This window comes from Ooceraea biroi, chromosome 10 (assembly GCF_003672135.1).
Source record: "Ooceraea biroi isolate clonal line C1 chromosome 10, Obir_v5.4, whole genome shotgun sequence".
NCBI classification, from domain to species: Eukaryota; Metazoa; Arthropoda; class Insecta; order Hymenoptera; family Formicidae; genus Ooceraea; species Ooceraea biroi.
The window spans coordinates 12980030-12998088 of NC_039515.1; the positions used below are offsets into that span (position 1 = coordinate 12980030).

The 18059-nt window shown below is 29.5% G+C and overlaps 4 protein-coding genes and 1 long non-coding RNA gene across 39 annotated transcripts in view; 1 reads left to right on the forward strand and 4 right to left on the reverse strand.

The window, feature by feature from the left end:
- The window catches only part of LOC105286029 (mannosyl-oligosaccharide alpha-1,2-mannosidase IA), a 738960-nt gene that overhangs the window by 294301 nt on the left and 426600 nt on the right, over positions 1-18059 (reverse strand). The window lies entirely within an intron of this gene.
- The window catches only part of LOC105285750, a 249063-nt gene that overhangs the window by 227661 nt on the left and 3343 nt on the right, over positions 1-18059 (forward strand). The window lies entirely within an intron of this gene.
- Positions 340-3515, reverse strand: LOC105285745. 4 transcript variants are annotated; one of them, XM_011350189.3, is made up of 10 exons: positions 2849-3515; positions 2713-2762; positions 2514-2633; positions 2308-2425; positions 1915-2176; positions 1725-1841; positions 1483-1573; positions 892-1037; positions 593-722; positions 340-460 (listed from the first exon to the last, which is right to left on the reverse strand). In XM_011350189.3, exons 1-10 carry the CDS (start codon positions 2904-2906, stop codon positions 410-412), a joined length of 1143 nt encoding a protein of 380 aa, XP_011348491.1. In that variant the 5' UTR covers positions 2907-3515; the 3' UTR covers positions 340-409. The 4 variants fall into 4 exon arrangements, with proteins under 4 accessions (XP_011348491.1, XP_011348490.2, XP_026828837.1 ...); XM_011350188.3 differs by lacking the exon at positions 2713-2762 and having other exon boundaries at positions 2763-3515; XM_026973036.1 differs by lacking the exon at positions 2713-2762 and having other exon boundaries at positions 2308-2633.
- On the reverse strand, positions 3912-17095 carry LOC105285748. 2 transcript variants are annotated; one of them, XM_026972997.1, is made up of 8 exons: positions 16493-17095; positions 16267-16386; positions 16054-16171; positions 15708-15969; positions 15521-15637; positions 15286-15376; positions 14663-14808; positions 3912-4896 (listed from the first exon to the last, which is right to left on the reverse strand). In XM_026972997.1, exons 1-8 carry the CDS (start codon positions 16634-16636, stop codon positions 4701-4703), a joined length of 1194 nt encoding a protein of 397 aa, XP_026828798.1. In that variant the 5' UTR covers positions 16637-17095; the 3' UTR covers positions 3912-4700. The 2 variants fall into 2 exon arrangements, with proteins under 2 accessions (XP_026828798.1, XP_026828797.1); XM_026972996.1 differs by having other exon boundaries at positions 16054-16176; positions 16263-16386.
- Positions 5873-14202, reverse strand: LOC105287402. Of its 3 annotated transcripts, none has more exons than XR_003407090.1 (10): positions 12144-14202; positions 11734-11853; positions 11518-11635; positions 11167-11428; positions 10981-11097; positions 9945-10035; positions 9426-9571; positions 9067-9196; positions 6994-8964; positions 5873-6877 (listed from the first exon to the last, which is right to left on the reverse strand). XR_003407090.1 is itself a non-coding variant. In XM_026973019.1 (9 exons), exons 1-9 carry the CDS (start codon positions 12285-12287, stop codon positions 8911-8913), a joined length of 1182 nt encoding a protein of 393 aa, XP_026828820.1. In that variant the 5' UTR covers positions 12288-14202; the 3' UTR covers positions 5873-8910. The 3 variants fall into 3 exon arrangements, 1 of the variants encoding a protein (XP_026828820.1); XR_003407091.1 differs by having other exon boundaries at positions 5873-6139; positions 6246-8964; XM_026973019.1 differs by having other exon boundaries at positions 5873-8964.

Sequence of the window (18059 nt, forward strand, 5' to 3'; positions counted from 1 at the left end):
AACATTTTATATATTTCATTAGGTGACATATTAAATTACACGACTTTCGAATTCTCGTACTGCAATATTCTATGAATTAATAAAGAAGCTATCCATTACAATAGGTAATATTATATATAACAATATAGTAACAAATATACATATAATAATAAATACTTAAGATATTTCTATACATTCGATAAAATAAATTCAGTATTCAATTTAAGAAAACAGTTTAAAATTTTAAATAAAAGCAAAATCGTCGTGTGTTAATTACAATTCAATCCAATGTGAGAACCCATTACAATGGCAGTTACGTACTTAAGGAATCTTAAGCATTTGTGTGTGAATTATCGTATCTTTTTTTTGTACATAATGAGAAGCATTCTTTTTTTTAAATAATTAAATCTCTCATATCATTTCGTCATTGTCAACGCATAGCATGCATTACAGTAAAATATGATACTGCCGAAGTCATAAGCTAGAACAAAACTTTGTATCTATGTATGTCCATTATGTTTATTAAACATATAAATATTAGTGCATTTTGTTTTAATTGCTAAATACATCAAAATAAAAATTATTATTAACACATGCAAATAAAATGTATTACCGTGGAAAATCCCTCTATCGACGGCGTAAAAAGGCCACCAACTATTAATTTATGATCTTTTATAGACTTTTGCATGATTAATAATAATTTTTGAATCGGTAGCGGAGCTACATACCAGAATGTATTATATCTAACCATATAGAAAATTATGCATAAATATTATTAGTACATATAAAACTAAGTTTTGCTTATTACAGAAAAGAAAAACATTATTATATAATAAAACTGATGCATTATGTACTTTGTATGAAACCATAAATTGTATATCATAGAATTTCGAATATTCATGTATTACTTACGTAGCTTTAAATATTTCTGCACTATGATCAGTAATACGTTGCGTAAGAAAATTCGCCACAAACATCAAGATCAAAAGACCAGAAAAAAGCAATAATGATATTGCAATATCATAGAAATCGTCCAACTCTGTCATAGCATTATGTAGCTGCAAAAGATGTCTATCACGCGTGAAATATATTAAACATATTATTGTAAATGTAGCATACATGTGCTACACGTATAGAAGTTTTAAAAGCTAGATGCTTCAATGCCGGTAGCACATGGCGATATTTCAACAATGTATAAATAATAATCTTTCTGTAAATTTTCCCATTAAACACAGTTTTAGTCAAATGAACGAATCAGCAATACTCTCTGCATGATCTAGAGTAGTTAATAAATATAACAATGGAATTTTATTTTATTTGATTATTATTTGGGTTTTGTTTTGCTTCCTACATGCATACTATATGTATATATATTTCGATTTGGAGATTCATAAAATCGCCTATATCCACAATTAAATCCGAAGTCGATTAAACAAGCGCAAGTTAAAGATTGTATTATATTAATATAATATATTATAATTAAAATTAACAATACCTACTTACGCGAAAGAGAATGCAACTTAAAGAGACTACGCCAATTAAAAGTAAAGGGAGATACCACAAGTTAAATGAAATTAGTAAGTCATTGATAAACCTTCAAAGACAGAAAAGATTTATGTAACAACTCTACGTTTAATTAATTATCGTTGAATATGTACGTGCAATGTTTTTTCAAATAAAAATAATTCTATAAAATTGACGATAATAAATATATAATATTAACAGAAACTTATACAAAAACTGACTTCATGGTTCTTCTATGAATATGAACTGAGCGACAAATATTCTCATGCATAAAGCGCATTCTTTGAGGACTAGGCATACGCAATGTGTGGACCGTCACCGTATTTTCGATTAAAAGACTGAAATGTACATAAAATTAATAATTAAGCAGAAATGGATCATTATGTTGAGAAAATTAATACATTTGTTAACCTGGCAATTTTATATGTTGCACAACAATGTTTCCCGATCGTAGCCAGAAAGAGAAAAGTTGTACTTATCGATGAAATACCAATTGCTGCTCCAACAATTTCTTGCACTAAATGCAAAAAGAAATATCGTTCTTTGTCGACAAAAAATTCAAATGGTATTTCAACCTTTAGTGGACGAGACTGATTCATCGGTACAATAATGTCGAGAATAACAGATCTACATTCGAAAATTGCTAGTACGAATATCGCCAAAATAATGAAAACTAGAATAAATACAAATGACAAAATGTATTGTATGTAGTCAAAGTTGAGCCGTAACTTTAGCGGTATATTATACTATTATATATTAGCGTTATAGAAAAGGTGCATATGTTTTCATTGCTGATTTTCTTACTACATGTAATTAACTCAATCATGTATGCTTCGAAGATATATTTATTCAATATCTCCATTTCGTTACTATTTTCAAATGTTTTCCAGTCTAATTGCATGTGTTCCAATGCTTGTTTTACCTGTTTTGATGAAATAGATTGTAATGTACCACGGACAAAACTTTTTAACAAATACTTCATGTAGTGTACGAACAAAAGTAATACTTACGACATCATAATTAAAGTAAAAAGAGTAGTAAGTTATAATATAAGCAAGAGTGATAGCAATATACGAAATTTTCTTTATAGCACAATCTACATCGCACTTCGATGTAAAAATCGTTGTTAACTGCAATAGATACAATATCGTTAACAAAAGTACTGACCTTATTTCACGATTGAAATTATATATACATATATATAATTACAATATAGATGTATAAGCATAATGTGCACGAGAAATAAGTCAAGAGAATACCTGAAAAAATAAAAAACAGAAGAATGTGCTGAAGAAAAAAACTGCTTGAATTCGCAAAATACTCAATTTCTGATATGGCCACAAACCCATAGTAATGAACAAAATTCGATGAAGTTTGTAACAGCGTTCACCGACAAAAACCATCTCGTACGACGGATAAAACAGTATTGCCAAAGAAACGATCAGCTAGTCTCATAATAAATATATTCCATACTTCTTATTTTATAAAATTTCTACTATCTATTACTGTTGAATTAGGTACTGTTAAAACGACGTGAATGTCTAAGAGGTAAGATAGTAATTTTCTATAATTTAATAATTTTCTACTATTACTGCGGTGAAAAATAGATGAAACAGTAACTGCATCAAATAGCACAAAATTATCGACAAATGTTATTTTATTAAAATGTTATTATAGCAAAACCATTTCGCGGAAAATAAATTGTAAAGCATAATAGAGAAAAAATGTGAACATATTGCACGTTATTTAGTTTATGTGAACGCAAGCGCACTTGATGACCATAGTCGAATCAGATATTAGTTTACTCTGGTGCGTCGAAGACTACGTTTCGATATAATACATATAATATCTTTCTTTATTTGTGATGCATCTATACTTGTATAGAAATCATATTGAACTATTGAAGAAGATACGAAATATTAGAATATCATCAACACGTTTATAATTATATCCAAAAAGCAAAACAATAATTTCCAATCAACAGAATATTGCAAACAACTGATATTTGTAACGTACGTGTATAAAATATAGTATATATTATTTATTTTCTCTTATTTACTGATTATGCTTCAAAATAAAATATGCGTTAAATGCTATCATCAATATATTTCTTTATTATCAGCATGAAATAATCTGTTTATTGTAATAATAGTGTTTATGTAATAATTATTAACTTCTAATCAAATCGTACTGCAAATGTGTTTTCAAAAAATGATATATACATATAATATATTATATATCATAATGAATTACATGACTCTGATCATCACTTTAATTATAACAATTAAAAAATATGTTAATATCTCAGCTATGTGAAACCAGCATTTAAAAAAAAACTTTCATATACGCATTCGATTAAGCTTCGTTTGTACCCATTTGTATCATTTTTCTTTTCGTTTCTATTTCGAAGGGGTGGAAGTTACAAAGGGTTGAAAAATGACCAGCACCTCATTTTGAGATACAGCAATCTTCCAAATACTATTCGATTAAGTATCGTTGTACCCGTTTGTATCGCTTTTCATTTCGTTTCTACCCTCACGGGAGTGGAAATATGACATTTTGAAACATCGTGTAAGAGGTAATTTTGCCAGTTTTAAAGATATTCAAATTCTGAAAGCGGGTGCTGTTTCCTAATCGTTTGTATCCATTTGTACCGCTTTTCGTTTCGTTTGTATCCTCACGGGGGTGGAAATACGGAATTGGCAGCGCTGCCAGAAAGCGTACTTTGTAGCATGGTCTTGCGAATCGTCGCACGCTCACTGACAATGAGGCGCGCCACACCCTCTCCATTCAGTGATAACCTACCAACGACCTCGCTGCACGAGGCGCACTAATGTGCGTACTGATTCGCTAATCTTCTTTCATTAATATCTCAAAATTTTAGGTGGTTGTTTGCAAAGTGGTACAAGACTTTTCTCTTCAATTTGACGAGATCTACCTATGGGCGAAAGGTTTTTACCCTTATGTGAAACATTCTGTATAACATAGATAGCTCCTTTCTTTCTTTAAACGCTTTCATCACTTATCTTTCTAAGAACAATTATAAAGCATGTCAGCGTTGCTCTAACTATATCTTCTTCGCTATTTCTTCGTCACTCATAAACGCATAGCGTTCATAACAGTAAAATATGATATAGCTGAAGTCACAAGCTGAAACGAGAATTCTCCTCCGTATAATCGTAATTGTTAAATGTTTATCAGGAACTATTAAATATATTCACACAAGCTAATACGCATGTTAAGACAGACGTAACATTTATTACCGTAGAAAATCCTTCTATGGACGCAACAAAAAGACCACCCACTACTATTTTATGGCTCCTTATAGATTTTTGCATAATTAAGAACAAATTTTGTATCTGTAATGGCGCTACATACCAAAGAGTATCATACCTAAAGTGTAAACAAACAATGCATTAATATTTCTACCGAAGATCAAATATTAAAAACTGTGAATATGAAACATTAAATCAGAAAATTGTCGCAGCTCAGATACACGCGATGACACATATGATGAGAACACTGTATTTCATTACATAATTATCCTATTAATAACAAATATTATATATTATTCATTTTATTTGCACAAATCAATATTAGTGTAAACAGTATCAGAATATCAGAAACAAAATATCTAATACAACAGTTATATCAACAGTTATAAAATATATAAAATTATTCATATAATTTCTTACGTAGATTCTAATATTCCTACACTGTGGTCAGTGTAAGACTGTGCAAAAAAATTTGCCATAAACATATATATCAAACACTGCGCTGCCATTCCACAGGGTACTAAAATATCATACAAGTCATTGAACTGCATTATAACATTGTATAACTACAAATACTTTATAGTGAATATAATTAAACAATGTAAAGAAACTGATATTGTATGTTATGTACATAATTATATATTATAGGTATTATAAGTGCAACGTACTTTACAAAACCTTAAAGAATAAAACATACAGTGTCAGTGTCATCGACCAATAAGGTTTTAACAATTGTCAGAAATAATTACTTTTATCATTAGGTAGTACTTTAGCAAAATGAAAAAAAGAACCTCAGCAATAATAATGTAATTAATATGATCTAGACGAATTGTACAACATAAGGAGTTTTGGTTCAGGTTTGTTTACACTAAGTATGTAGAATGATTCTTGCACAAATCATATTCCAATTGTATAAAAGTTTTGAAGATTGCCCGTAATCCTAATCCAAAACAAACATGAAATAAGTGGTGGAATGTATTATATTAAGAAGTACTACTTACGCGAAATAGAACGCAACTTAAAGACAGTACGCAAATTAAAACTAACGGGAAATACCACATATCAAACGAAAGTATCAAGCCTTTGCAAAACCTTTAACCCCAAAAAATGTCTATTTAGTAAATTTATATCTCATTACTGTCAAAGCTGTAAACTATTGGCTATAATTATTCACGCTAGAGTGAATATTAACGATTAATACACACAATCAATAGAAAACATATTAACATTTTTTGGAAACTAACTCCAATGTTCTTCTATGAATGTAAATTGAAAGACAAATATTCCGGTGCATGTATTGTATTCTTTGAGCAACAGGAAGTTGTAGCGTATGGACAGTTACTGTATTTTGGATTAAAGAACTGCAAACAATTTAGATAATATTAAAAGTTGATAAACGCTATTATTAAGAAAAATGGTGCGCCTGTTAACCTAACAATTTTATGTTGCACATGAATGTTTCGTTACTGTTGTTATGAACGTTAGAATCGTAAGGAGCGACCAAAGACCGATTCCTGCTCCTACTCCCTCCAGCACTAATAAAAAGAAAAAATATTGTTCTTCATTGAAGACGAACAATTCAATATCTACTTCAAGTTTTCGTGGTCGAGATTCATTCATTGGTGCAATAACATCAAGGATGATAGGTTTACTTTCCATAATCGTAATGAATGATGCTCCTATTAAAAACAAAACTAGAAAAACACATAAATTAAGTAGCAGTTGAATTAAAATGATAAAATCTTGTAATTCCATGTCTGATCCGCTTACTGCACAGAGGTAATGTAAAAATATAAGATTCTGAGAGATATTCTTCAAATATTTTCATTGCGTCACAATTTTTAAACGTTTTCCAGTCAAACTGTATATGTTCAACCATTCGTTTTACCTGTTTTTAATTGCCACAATCTGTAGTATTCGAGAAGCAGAATGTTTGAAAATTTCATAAAATGCACAAAAAATGAATCTCAAATACTCACAGTTTCAGAATTGAAGTAGAATGAGTAGTAATTCAACATAAAAACGAAAGTCATACAAATATACGAAAGTCTTTTTAGGATACAATCCATGTTACAAGTCGTTGTTAAGAACGGCGTAAACTACAAAGAATATAAAGGTAGAATTTTAACGATGATAATAAAATATGAAACATATATTTAATATAAAGCATATACATATAAACATAATGCGTTTAAGGAATAGATCGCAGTAATACCTGAGAAAATAACATGCAGCAGTATGCACCGAAAAAGAAAACTGTTTGTATTTGCCAAATAAATGGTTTCTGATATGGCCATATTCCCTCAGTCATAAGCAGAATTCGATGAAGCTTTAAACAACGTGCGCCTGCAACTACCATGTTTAGAGTGACGGAGGAAGCAGCTTTGTCAATGAAAAACTGAATGATTGAGCTTCCAACTAGGAGATTCAATATCACCTCTTTCTTATCAAAGTTTTATTATATCTTCTACAATAATATCTTCTATAATATCTGATGTTTAGACGAAAATGATGTAAATTGAAAGTTTAGTAATTTTTCTTTAGTATAGGATGAAAAATATATGTATCGTGCTGTAAATGTACCAAACAATGTGAAAGTATCGATGTACCTTATAAATAAGATATTTCACGTACCTAATAACTAAATTGCTAGACGTAAAAAAGAGAGACAATATAAGAAAAAGAGATGTTTTATTCTTCAATGTATCTAAGCGCAAGCGTAATGGGCAATCGTATCCTTTGATACGTCAGTCGATCTTGAGCCATCGAAGTGTACACTTCGAATGTGAAACAATGCGACATGTGCACGTGCATATCTTTGATATTTTTCTTGTCATTATTTATCTTTCATTCATCTGCTTCTTGTTTAAATGAGTGGTTGAGTTTTATAATACATATTTACTTTTATAATACATATTAACGGTGTATTGAGATATACATACATGTCGAATTAAGTACAACATAACACCAAAAAGGTAGTTTCATATATATTGTAACGTAACTTAATATAAGTGCATGCATGATAAACATAATGCATTTTAACATATCTTTGCTTATTTTTTTTTAATTTTAATGTTAATTACATCATAAGTCTAATAATTTATAGGCTTGATGACGTTTATTTATCATTTTATCAATAACTTAGATTCCATGCGCAAATATTGTTTAAGAACATTACATCTAATAGGATCTTACAATAAATTGCAAACTACTAATTTTCAGCCTGTAATGTATTAATTATGTCAAAGAAAAATATATTTCAATAGCAAATGCCTATACTGGAATGAAATAATAATTGACAAATTAACAAATTAAATCCGTAACTTAGGTTTGGGCGAAAAAAAGATCCGGTTGTAGCATGTATCATTGCACAGACATATCGTATATTGAAAAATACGCTTCACCATAAAATAATAAATAATATCTACGATGTATAATATCTTTGTGAATAGTTTAACGTAATATAAATCCGGGATGGCTAACGTTTTTTTAATTGACGAAAATGTACACGTTTTCCAATAAAAAAATCTTTAAAAAAGTTAGTATTATTTTAATATTTTTTCATATATCATTTTTTAGAACAAAACATATATATATATATAATCTCCACAAAATTTTTTTAGAAACGGAAGGACTTTGACCAACTTAACTCACATATTAGGAGAAATGACCATAGAGTACAAAGTAAATGTAAAAGTAAACAATAGAGAGAGAACACATGATTCTAGACTAAAATGTAGAATTCGCAATAATACAGACAGCCACATACATCGTTATTGAAAACATACACAAAAAACGATACGAATATATGTTACAACTTATTTAATAATAAATACTTTATAAAATATAATATATTAATTACCAAATAATATTCCGTTCCCCAAAAGCAACAAACAGATATAACTTAATATAAAATCTAATTAACCAAATTTAATGAAATAATATCTTGTCCAAAATAGCCAATATATAGTCGATATGTACGAATTGCACATATTTATGTTGTACATCATATAACATAGATAGCTATATTCTTATTAATCTTGCATTACTTATTTTTGTAAGAACAATTATTTTTATGTAAACAAGCGTTGCTCTCACCAATCTTCTTCGCTATTTTGTCGTCACTTCATAATCATGACATTATGGCGTGCAGAACAGTAAAATATGATACAGCCGTAGTCATAAACTGAAACGAGAATTTTCCTCCGTATGAACAATAATTATTAAATATTTTTCAGCAAGTCTTTTCAATTCACACTTAACAACTCAATATCAAAATATATACTACCGTCATAAATCCTTCTATGGACGCAACACAAATACCACCCACCACTATTTTATGACTTCTTATAGACTTTTGCATAATTAAGAACAATTTTTGTATCGGTAACGGCGCTACATACCAAAAAGTATTATATCTAAAATTTGAACAAGCATTGCCTTCATATTTTTAACGATGACCAAATTTTAAGAGACATGCACATAAGATAAGATATTATGCGAAAAAATATAATCACACCAGATATAAACACAAATGATAAATGAGATCGATGAACGTAACGAACATATTTTATTACATAAATATGCAATTAATAGTAGTACATATTATATATTATTATAAAAAAATATTTGTATATTATTACTTACGTAGATTCTAATAGTCCTATACTGTGTTCGGTATAAGATTCTGCAAGAAAACTTGCTAAGAGCATATACATGATACAACAAAACAAAATCATATAGCACAGAAGAATATCATAGAAGTCACTGAACTGCATTATAGCATTGTATATCTACAAAAAATTTATATTATATGTAAAATAATTAACAATAATTAATTAAATATTGTAAGAATTAATATTGTATGTAATATAATTAATTGTATATAATATCAAACACCCGACATATTCTAACATACAAAAGTCTTAAAAAATAAAAAAAAACACATTCAGTGCCACCACTGAGAAACTTTATAACATTTAATAATATTAGATTTCGCTAAAGATACTATACTTCAGGGATCGGTCCACGAGGTGTATAGAATCATAATTTTCTACGAACCACGTTCTTATATTAATGTCCTCAAGAGTTCCGATAATTGTAATCCAAAGCAGAATAAAAAAGACATAAGTAGGGCATTCTATCATATTAGTAATTGCTACTTACGCGAAACAAAACGCAACTTAAAACCAGAACACAAAGTCCACATATCGGAGAAAGCCACAAATTAAAGGAAATTATCATGCTATTGCAGAGCCTTCAACGACAGAAGACTATATTTAGAAACTTTACGTATAATCACTAAGAAAACTGTATGAAAAAAATTATTTATATACAGGGTGTCCCAGAATTGATACAAAAAATTAAAGGACATATTCTCAGGCCAAAATAAGATAATTTTTTAATATCAACATGTGTCCGAATATGCACTCTCTCTGAGCTCCCCAAAGTTGCCGAAAAAAACTCGAATTACTTGTCCACTGTTTAAACTGGCAAAATTGATTACTGTATTATTTAAAATCCTCTTCGTTCGCACTTCTAATTAATACATAACTAGCTTCAGTATCTACTATATGTATACCAGTGAAAGGTGCGAAAAGCGCACAAATCAGCAGCTCACCTATACCAGGTCTTTTCATTTGTAGGTTCATTATTTTAAAAACGGTTCGTCGTACACTGTAAAATGTAGTAACAAAATGTTTACTTTTTAATTTCCTTTCGAGAAATGTTAACGTATTTTACATTTTTTGCATTCACACATAAATTTTGCACATTCAAATGCAAATCCCTCAAATACCCCTTTAAAAATTATTTAGAACATTTTTGGCATCAAAAATGAAAAGAGCGTATTTTAATACGTAAATGTACCAATTTTCGTGAAATTTAAACTTGAAGGTCAGACAGTGGACAGAAAATTCGAGTTATTTTCGACAACTTTGGAGAGCTCTAGCTCAAGCTCTCAGAAAGGGTGCATTTCCGGACACATGTTGACGAGAAAAAATTACATTATTTTGGCCTGCAGAATATGCCCTTTAATTGTTTTGCATTACCTCAAAATTTTACGTGGTTAATTGCAATATGATATAGGACTTTGTAGTTCAGCTTAACAAGATCTACATATCTGCAGGAGAGTGATTGGACACATTACGCGGGACACCCCGTATATACACACACACACATTTACTGGTAAATGTAAACTAACATCAAGGTTCTTCTATGAATCTGAACTGAAAGACAAATGCACCGAAACATAAATTGTATTCTTTGAGCAATAGGAAGGTGTAACGTACGGACGGTCACCGCATTTCGTATTAAATAACTGAAAACAATTGTGTTAAAATCAATGGTTGATAGATTCCATAATTAATTGAATAGAGTGTCTATTAACCTAGCAATTTTATATGTTGCACAAAAGTGTTTCATCACTGTAGTTAGGAACGTTCCAGTAGTAAGCAGCGACCAAGCACCGATTCCCATTCCTACTATTTCCTGCACTAAATACAAAACAAAATACTGCTCTTGATCGACGAAAAGTTCAAAATCCATTTCAATTTTACGTGGTCGGGATTCATTAACTGGTATGATAACATCAAGAATCATAGATCTACATTCAAGAGTTACAAATGAGATTGCAGTCAGAAGAACGAAAACTGGAAAAAATATCTTAATTAAGATGGAAATGGATAACAAATGTAATAAAACTGTAAGAAGATCGTGACTTCATGTCTAATCTACTTACTAAACGCTGAAAATAAGACAATATAAGCTTCGAAGAGATATTCCTCAAATACATTTATTGCCTCACTGTTCTTAAATAATTTCCAGTCAAACTGCATATGTTCCAAAGTTTTCTTTATCTGTTCATTATAATATAATACAGTGCCACAATGTGAAGGACACCGTCATTAAACCTTTAGAACTTTCATAACGTACAAAAAGTGCAAATATTACTTACAATTTCAGAGTTGAAATAGAAACAACAGTAACTCAGGATATGTATAAAATAAATAGAAAAATAAGAAAATCGTTTTAGAGTACAATCCGTGTTACACGCCGTTGTTACAAACGTCAATAACTACGAAAAATACAAGAGTGAAATGAACAATCAATATCAATCTCGACAATTCAACCAATTTATGACAAAAACCAGATATCTTCTATATATATAAAATCCCTATTCTGTCGTTGAATTGATCGGGTACTTCCCGACATGCTAGAAGCACCAAATTTCACATGGTGATAGGGGTTCACCCCCAGGTAATGGGAAAATTCTTGAAATCTTTAATTTCGGTCCAGGGACTACCTGGCGTAGACAGGCTATTTTACTAGTAATCATATAATACAAGAAATAGATCATGAAAATACCTGAAAAAATAAGGTGCAGCAGTATGTACTAAAGAAGAAAACGGCTTGTATTCGCCAGATGAATGGTTTCTGATACGGCCATAATCCCATAGCCACGAGCAGAATTCGATGAAATATAAAACAACGTTCGCCGACAAATACCATTTGCAGCTGGGGGAGCAACTTTGTCAATGAAAGAAACCGACTGATTTCCGACAAATATGCTAAATGTCTTATTTTATTGAAAGTTCTACCATCTACGCGTTGTTGTTGCCACGGGCTAAGAGAAAATGCTTACTAATTTGCCACAATTTTTCTTTATTATACGATGGAAAATAGATGCTACTACTAATACATAAAATAATGTGAAAGTATCGATGTGCGTTATAAGAAAAACATTTAGCGGAATAAGTAAATTGCTGGAATTCAGAAAATATGTAGATATATTTCACCCTTTAGCTTATATGAGCGCAAGCGCAGTAGACAGCTATACCCTTCGACGCGTCAGTCGATCTTGAGCCACAGAAGTGTACACTTCGATGTGAAACAATGCGGCATGTGCACGTGCATGTCTTAGACATTTCTCTTGTCATTATTTATCTTCCATTCATCTGCTTCTTGTTGAGGTGAGAGGCAGAGGTTTATAATACGTATTTACTTTTATAATACATATTAACGGTGTATTGAGATATACATACATGTCGAGTTAATTACAACAGAACACCAAAGAAGTAGTTTGAAATATTTTGTAACTTAATATAAATGCATGATAAACATAATGCATTTTAATATATCTTCGCTTTTTTTTTAATTTTCATGTTAATTACATCATAAGTCTAATAATTTATAGGCTTGTTGATGTTTATTTATTATTATATTAATAACTTGGATTCGATGTGCAAGGGATCTTTTAAAAACATTACATCTAATTGGATCTTGAAATAAATTACAAACTAATTGTCAGCCTGTAATCATATCAATTAATTATATCAAAGAAAAGTATAATATATTTCAACAGCTGATGCCTGTACTAGAATAAAACAATAATTGAATAGAAATGACAAATTAAAAAATTAAATCCGTAACTTTTTTTGAAAAAAAGATCCGGTTGTAGCATGTATCTTTCTACTGATATGTTATATATTAAAAATATGCTTGAACATTAAATAATACATAATATCTACGTGAATATTTTAACATAATGTATGCTAAATCCGAAATGGTTAAAGTTTCTTTAATTGACGAAAATGTACACCGTTTTCCATTAAAAAAATCTTTAAAAAAAGTTAGTATTATTTTTGTATTTTCTCTCATATTGTGTTTTAGAACAAAATAATATATATACTATAATCTTCACAAAATATTTCTAGAAACGCAAGGACCTTGATTACCTTAATTCACATATTAGGAGAGATAACCATACAGAGTACAGAGGTAATTGAGCAATCTTAAAATTATTATAAAAGTAACTAATAGGGAGAGAACAAATGATTCTAAACTAAAATTTAGAATTGTTAATAATACGGACAACAACATACATACGTTATTGAAAACACTAAAAAAAAAAACGGTACGAATCTATATTACAATCCATTTAATAATAAATACCTTATAAAATATAATATATTAATTACCAAACAATATTTCTCCCCCTCCCCCAAAAACAAATTGATATATAAATTAATATAAAATCTATATTATCAAATTTAATGAAATAATGCCCAAAATAGTCAATATGTACGATGATGTCAATATGTCAATATGCACTTATTTATGATGTACATCGTATTACATAGGTGACTACATTTTTACTAAGCTTTCATTATTTATCTTTGTAAGAGCAAAGATTTTTACGCAAATAAGCGTTGCTCTTAATAAAGCTTTTTCACTATTTCATCATTACTTCGTAATCATGAACACATAACATGCAGAAGAGTAAAATATGATACAGCTGAAGTAATAAGCTGAAAGAAGAATTCTCCTTTGTATTGACAGTAATTATTAAATATTTATAAAAATTGTCTTCAACTACTTATTGTATCCATTAAAATTATTGTAATACTTATGTTAGTATGTATGTAGCATTTATACCGTAGAAAATCCTTCTATGGACGCAACGAAAAGACCACCCAACACTATTTTATGGCTCTTTATAGATTTTTGCATAATTAAGAACGATTTTTGAATCGATAATGGTGCTACATACCAAAGAGTATCATACCTAAAATTTAAATAAGCACTGCATTAATATTTATACTGAAAATCAAATTATAAGATATGTAAGATGTTATTTTGAACAAATGCTGCAGCTTACACTAGATACACGTATAAACGATACATACCATTAGAACACACTATATTTTATTACAGAAGTATGTACTTAATAACAAATAGTTTGTATATAGATAATAATATTTTACGTTATTATTTATATTTTTACACACCAGTATTCGTGTAAAAAGAACCAGAAATAAATTGTCTAATATAATACAACGGTTAGTTTACAAAATATATAAATTTATTTACGTATTAATACTCACGTAGATTTTAACAGTCCAACACTGTGTTCGGTATAAGATTGTGCAAGAAAATTTGCCATAAGCATGTATACGAAATAAGAAAATAAAATCGCACAGGACATTATAATATCACGGAGGTCATTGAATTGCATTAGAGCACTATACAACTACAAAGAATATTATATGTAATTAAATTGTGCAGATTAATATTGTATGTAATGTAACTAATTATATATAATATCTCCGAAGCACAATAACTCTATAACGTACAAAAGCCTTAAAAAATAAAGAATACAATGCCAATAGACCAACGAGAAAAATTAAAATTTTCAATACTAAAGAGTTTTACGTTAAATAGTACTTTAGCAAAGTGAACAAATGGATATAATTCATTATAATTGATATGACCGAGAAGAATTAAAAGTACAAAGGGATCTTTTTGGTTCAGTTTTGTTTTTAGTTTTGGTTCAGTTTCAGTTTCAGTTTTTCTATACTTATACTAGGTATATAGAATTATATTTTCATACAAATCATATTCTTCTATAAAAATTTTGACGATTGTTCGTAATTCTAATCCGAATATATAAATTAAAACTAACTGGGAATAAGTGGAGGATACTATTATATTAATAAGTACTACTTACACGAAATAGAAGGCAACTTAAAGACAGTACGCAAATTAAAAGTAACGGGAAGTACCACAAACCAAACGAAAAAAAGAGGCCTTTGCAGAACCTTCAACGCCAAGAAATATCTATTTAATAACGTCGCGCGTAATTACAGTCTAATAAAACTATAAATCTTTAGCTGCAATTCTTCATATAAAGATAAATATTAATACGATCAATAGCAAATATATTAAGTTGTATGAAAACTAACTTCAAAGTTCTTTTATGAATATAAACTGAAAGACAAATGCTTCGATGCATAAATTGCATTCTTTGAGCAACAGGAAGGTGTAGCGTGTGTACTGTCACTGTATTTTGAATTAAATAACTGAAAACAATTTAAGTAAAGTCAATAGCTGATAAATTGCATTGATAATAATAATAGTGCGCCTGTTAACCTAGCAATTTTATATGTTGCACAAAAGTGTTTCATTACTGTAGTTAGGAACGTTGCGGCCGTAAGTATCGCCCAGCCACCGATAAATCCTCCTAGTATCTCTTGTACTAAATACAAAACGAAATACTGCTCTTGATCGACGAAAAGTTCAAAATCCATTTCAATTTTACGTGGTCGGGATTCATTTATTGGTGCGATAACATCAAGAATAATAGATCTACATTCAAAAATTGTAAATATGATTGCAGAAAGGATAACAAAAACTGCAAAAAAACACGTAAATTAAAATTAAAATGCAATTCGAATAAAGTAGTAAGGAACAATGTCTTTATGTCTAATCTACTTACTCAACGCAGAAAATACGAAAATATAAGCTTCGAAGAGGTATTCTTCAAAAACATTCATTATATCGCTGTTTTCAAACATTTTCCAATCAAACTGAATATGTTGCAACGTTTTCCTTACCTGTTCTTAAACATAATTGTCACAACTTTGAGTACATCATAATCAAGTCTTTGGAAATTTCATATAACATACAAAAAGTCCAAATACTTACTTACAATTTCAGAATTGAAATAAAAAGCGTAGTAACTCAAAATGTAAACGCAACAAATACAAATATATGAAAATCTTTTTAAAATACAGTCCATATTACATGTCATCGTTACAAACGTCGACAACTGTAAAACGTATAAAAGTAAAGATAACAAGAAATGTTAATCCCACTTTACGACAAAAACTATATATAAATATGTAATGCGTATAAGAAATAAGTCAAGAAAATACCTGAAAAAATAAGGTGCAGCAGTATGTACTAAAGAAGAAAACTGATTGTATTCGCCAGATAAATGGTTTCTGATATGGCCATAATCCTATAATCATAAGCATAATTCGATGAAGCTTAAAACAGCGTTTGCCAACAAATACCATTTTGCGCGACGGATGCAGCAACGTTGTCAATGGAACCTGTCGGACTGATCTACTGACAAAGACACTTTATGTCTTCTTTTTTATAAAATAGTTTCTATCTATATGCTGTTGTTAAAACGAGAAAAGAGCGAATATTTAGTAATTTGCCATAATTTTTCTTATACAGCGAGAAACACCTGCTATTGTAAATGTATCAAATAATGCGAAAGTGTGTGCATTATAAGAAAACGTTTCACGACATAAGTAAATTGCTGGTAGTAAAAAAATGATATAGATATTACATTTCACTCTCTAATTTATATGAACGCAAGCGCAATAGGCTGTACCTTTCGACGCGTCAGTCGATCTTATGCCACTGGAGTATACACGTCGATGTGAAACAATGTGGCATGTGCATATCCTGGCTGTTTCTCTTGTCATTTACTCGTCTTTCATTGATTTACTTGTTGTTTACACGAGGTATATTCTTTTCATACATATTAACGATATTGAGGTATAGACGCATATTTAATTTTACCATAGTATTATTTTATGTCATATATTTTAACATAATGCATTAATACTTTATTTGTTAATTGTATATATACAATATTATTGAGGGAAATATGAAATATTGAGGTACCATATGCACATTTAAAGTTTCATCTCAAAAGCAATTAATATTGATGTATAGAAAAAATTTAAAAATTATTTTATTTTTTAGAATAGTATTTGTAATGTACGGTACATATAAAATATATAAAGTATTACTTTTTTCACTTTAGTTGTTTTTGTGTTCTATGCTGATTTATATCATAAATATTATCATCAATAGAGTTACTTATATTGTGGGCACACATTACAGTTTATTGTAATATATTGCACATTATAATAAGTTATTGAATTCGTATTATATCGTATTAATGCAAATACAATTAGAAAAGTATGTATCAATATTCTGTCGCAATTAAGTACAACATAAAAAAGTCTGTTTCAATAAAGGGTATATTATAAAGTGGAATAATACAATTAATATTATTGAAAATTCAATTTTGGCTCTCTCTATATCGATTGCTCCAAAAAGGACTATGTTAATTAAAATAGAATATGCTAATTATGATAATATGATTCCTTCCGTCCTTCTTCTCCTTTCGATAAAGACGATGTACTGCACACGACAATGTGTTTTTTGCATATACGTGTGTGTACTTGAGTTCATGCTATATTTGTATCATTCAGTTACCAGTTAAGAATATAGCTACACTTTGAAGTGCAAATTGGCTAATCATTTTCCACAAAACAAATATATATTTATAACGCACGAAACGTAATATTCAATTTATATTATCAACTATATTGTAAAATTGTTGTGCCAAAGAGGCTCGATATAAAAAGTGTTCAGTAATGATCTACTCAACACTCGTACGGAGAATGGGCTGAGACG

Bases quoted from the DNA above. Each gene is read 5' to 3' on its own strand.
- LOC105285745 (XM_011350188.3), bottom strand. From the start codon at position 2,906: ATGGTTTTTGTCGGTGAACGCTGTTACAAACTTCATCGAATTTTGTTC. The intron at 2,177-2,307 runs GTAAGAAAATCA...TATTTATTCTAG, and splicing joins GATTGAGTTAATTACATGTA to TTTTCATTATTTTGGCGATA. The intron at 723-891 runs GTAAGTAATACA...CTATATGGTTAG, and splicing joins GCAGAAATATTTAAAGCTAC to ATATAATACATTCTGGTATG.
- LOC105287402 (XM_026973019.1), bottom strand. From the start codon at position 12,287: ATGGTATTTGTCGGCGAACGTTGTTTTATATTTCATCGAATTCTGCTC. The intron at 11,098-11,166 runs GTTAATAGACAC...AATTGTTTTCAG, and splicing joins GCAACATATAAAATTGCTAG to TTATTTAATACGAAATGCGG. The intron at 10,036-10,980 runs GTTAGTTTACAT...CTGTCGTTGAAG, and splicing joins ATTCATAGAAGAACCTTGAT to GCTCTGCAATAGCATGATAA.
- LOC105285748 (XM_026972996.1), bottom strand. From the start codon at position 16,636: ATGGTATTTGTTGGCAAACGCTGTTTTAAGCTTCATCGAATTATGCTT. The intron at 16,387-16,492 runs GTATTTTCTTGA...TACGTTTTACAG, and splicing joins GCTGCACCTTATTTTTTCAG to TTGTCGACGTTTGTAACGAT. The intron at 15,970-16,053 runs GTAAGTAGATTA...GTTTTTTTGCAG, and splicing joins TTTCGTATTTTCTGCGTTGA to TTTTTGTTATCCTTTCTGCA.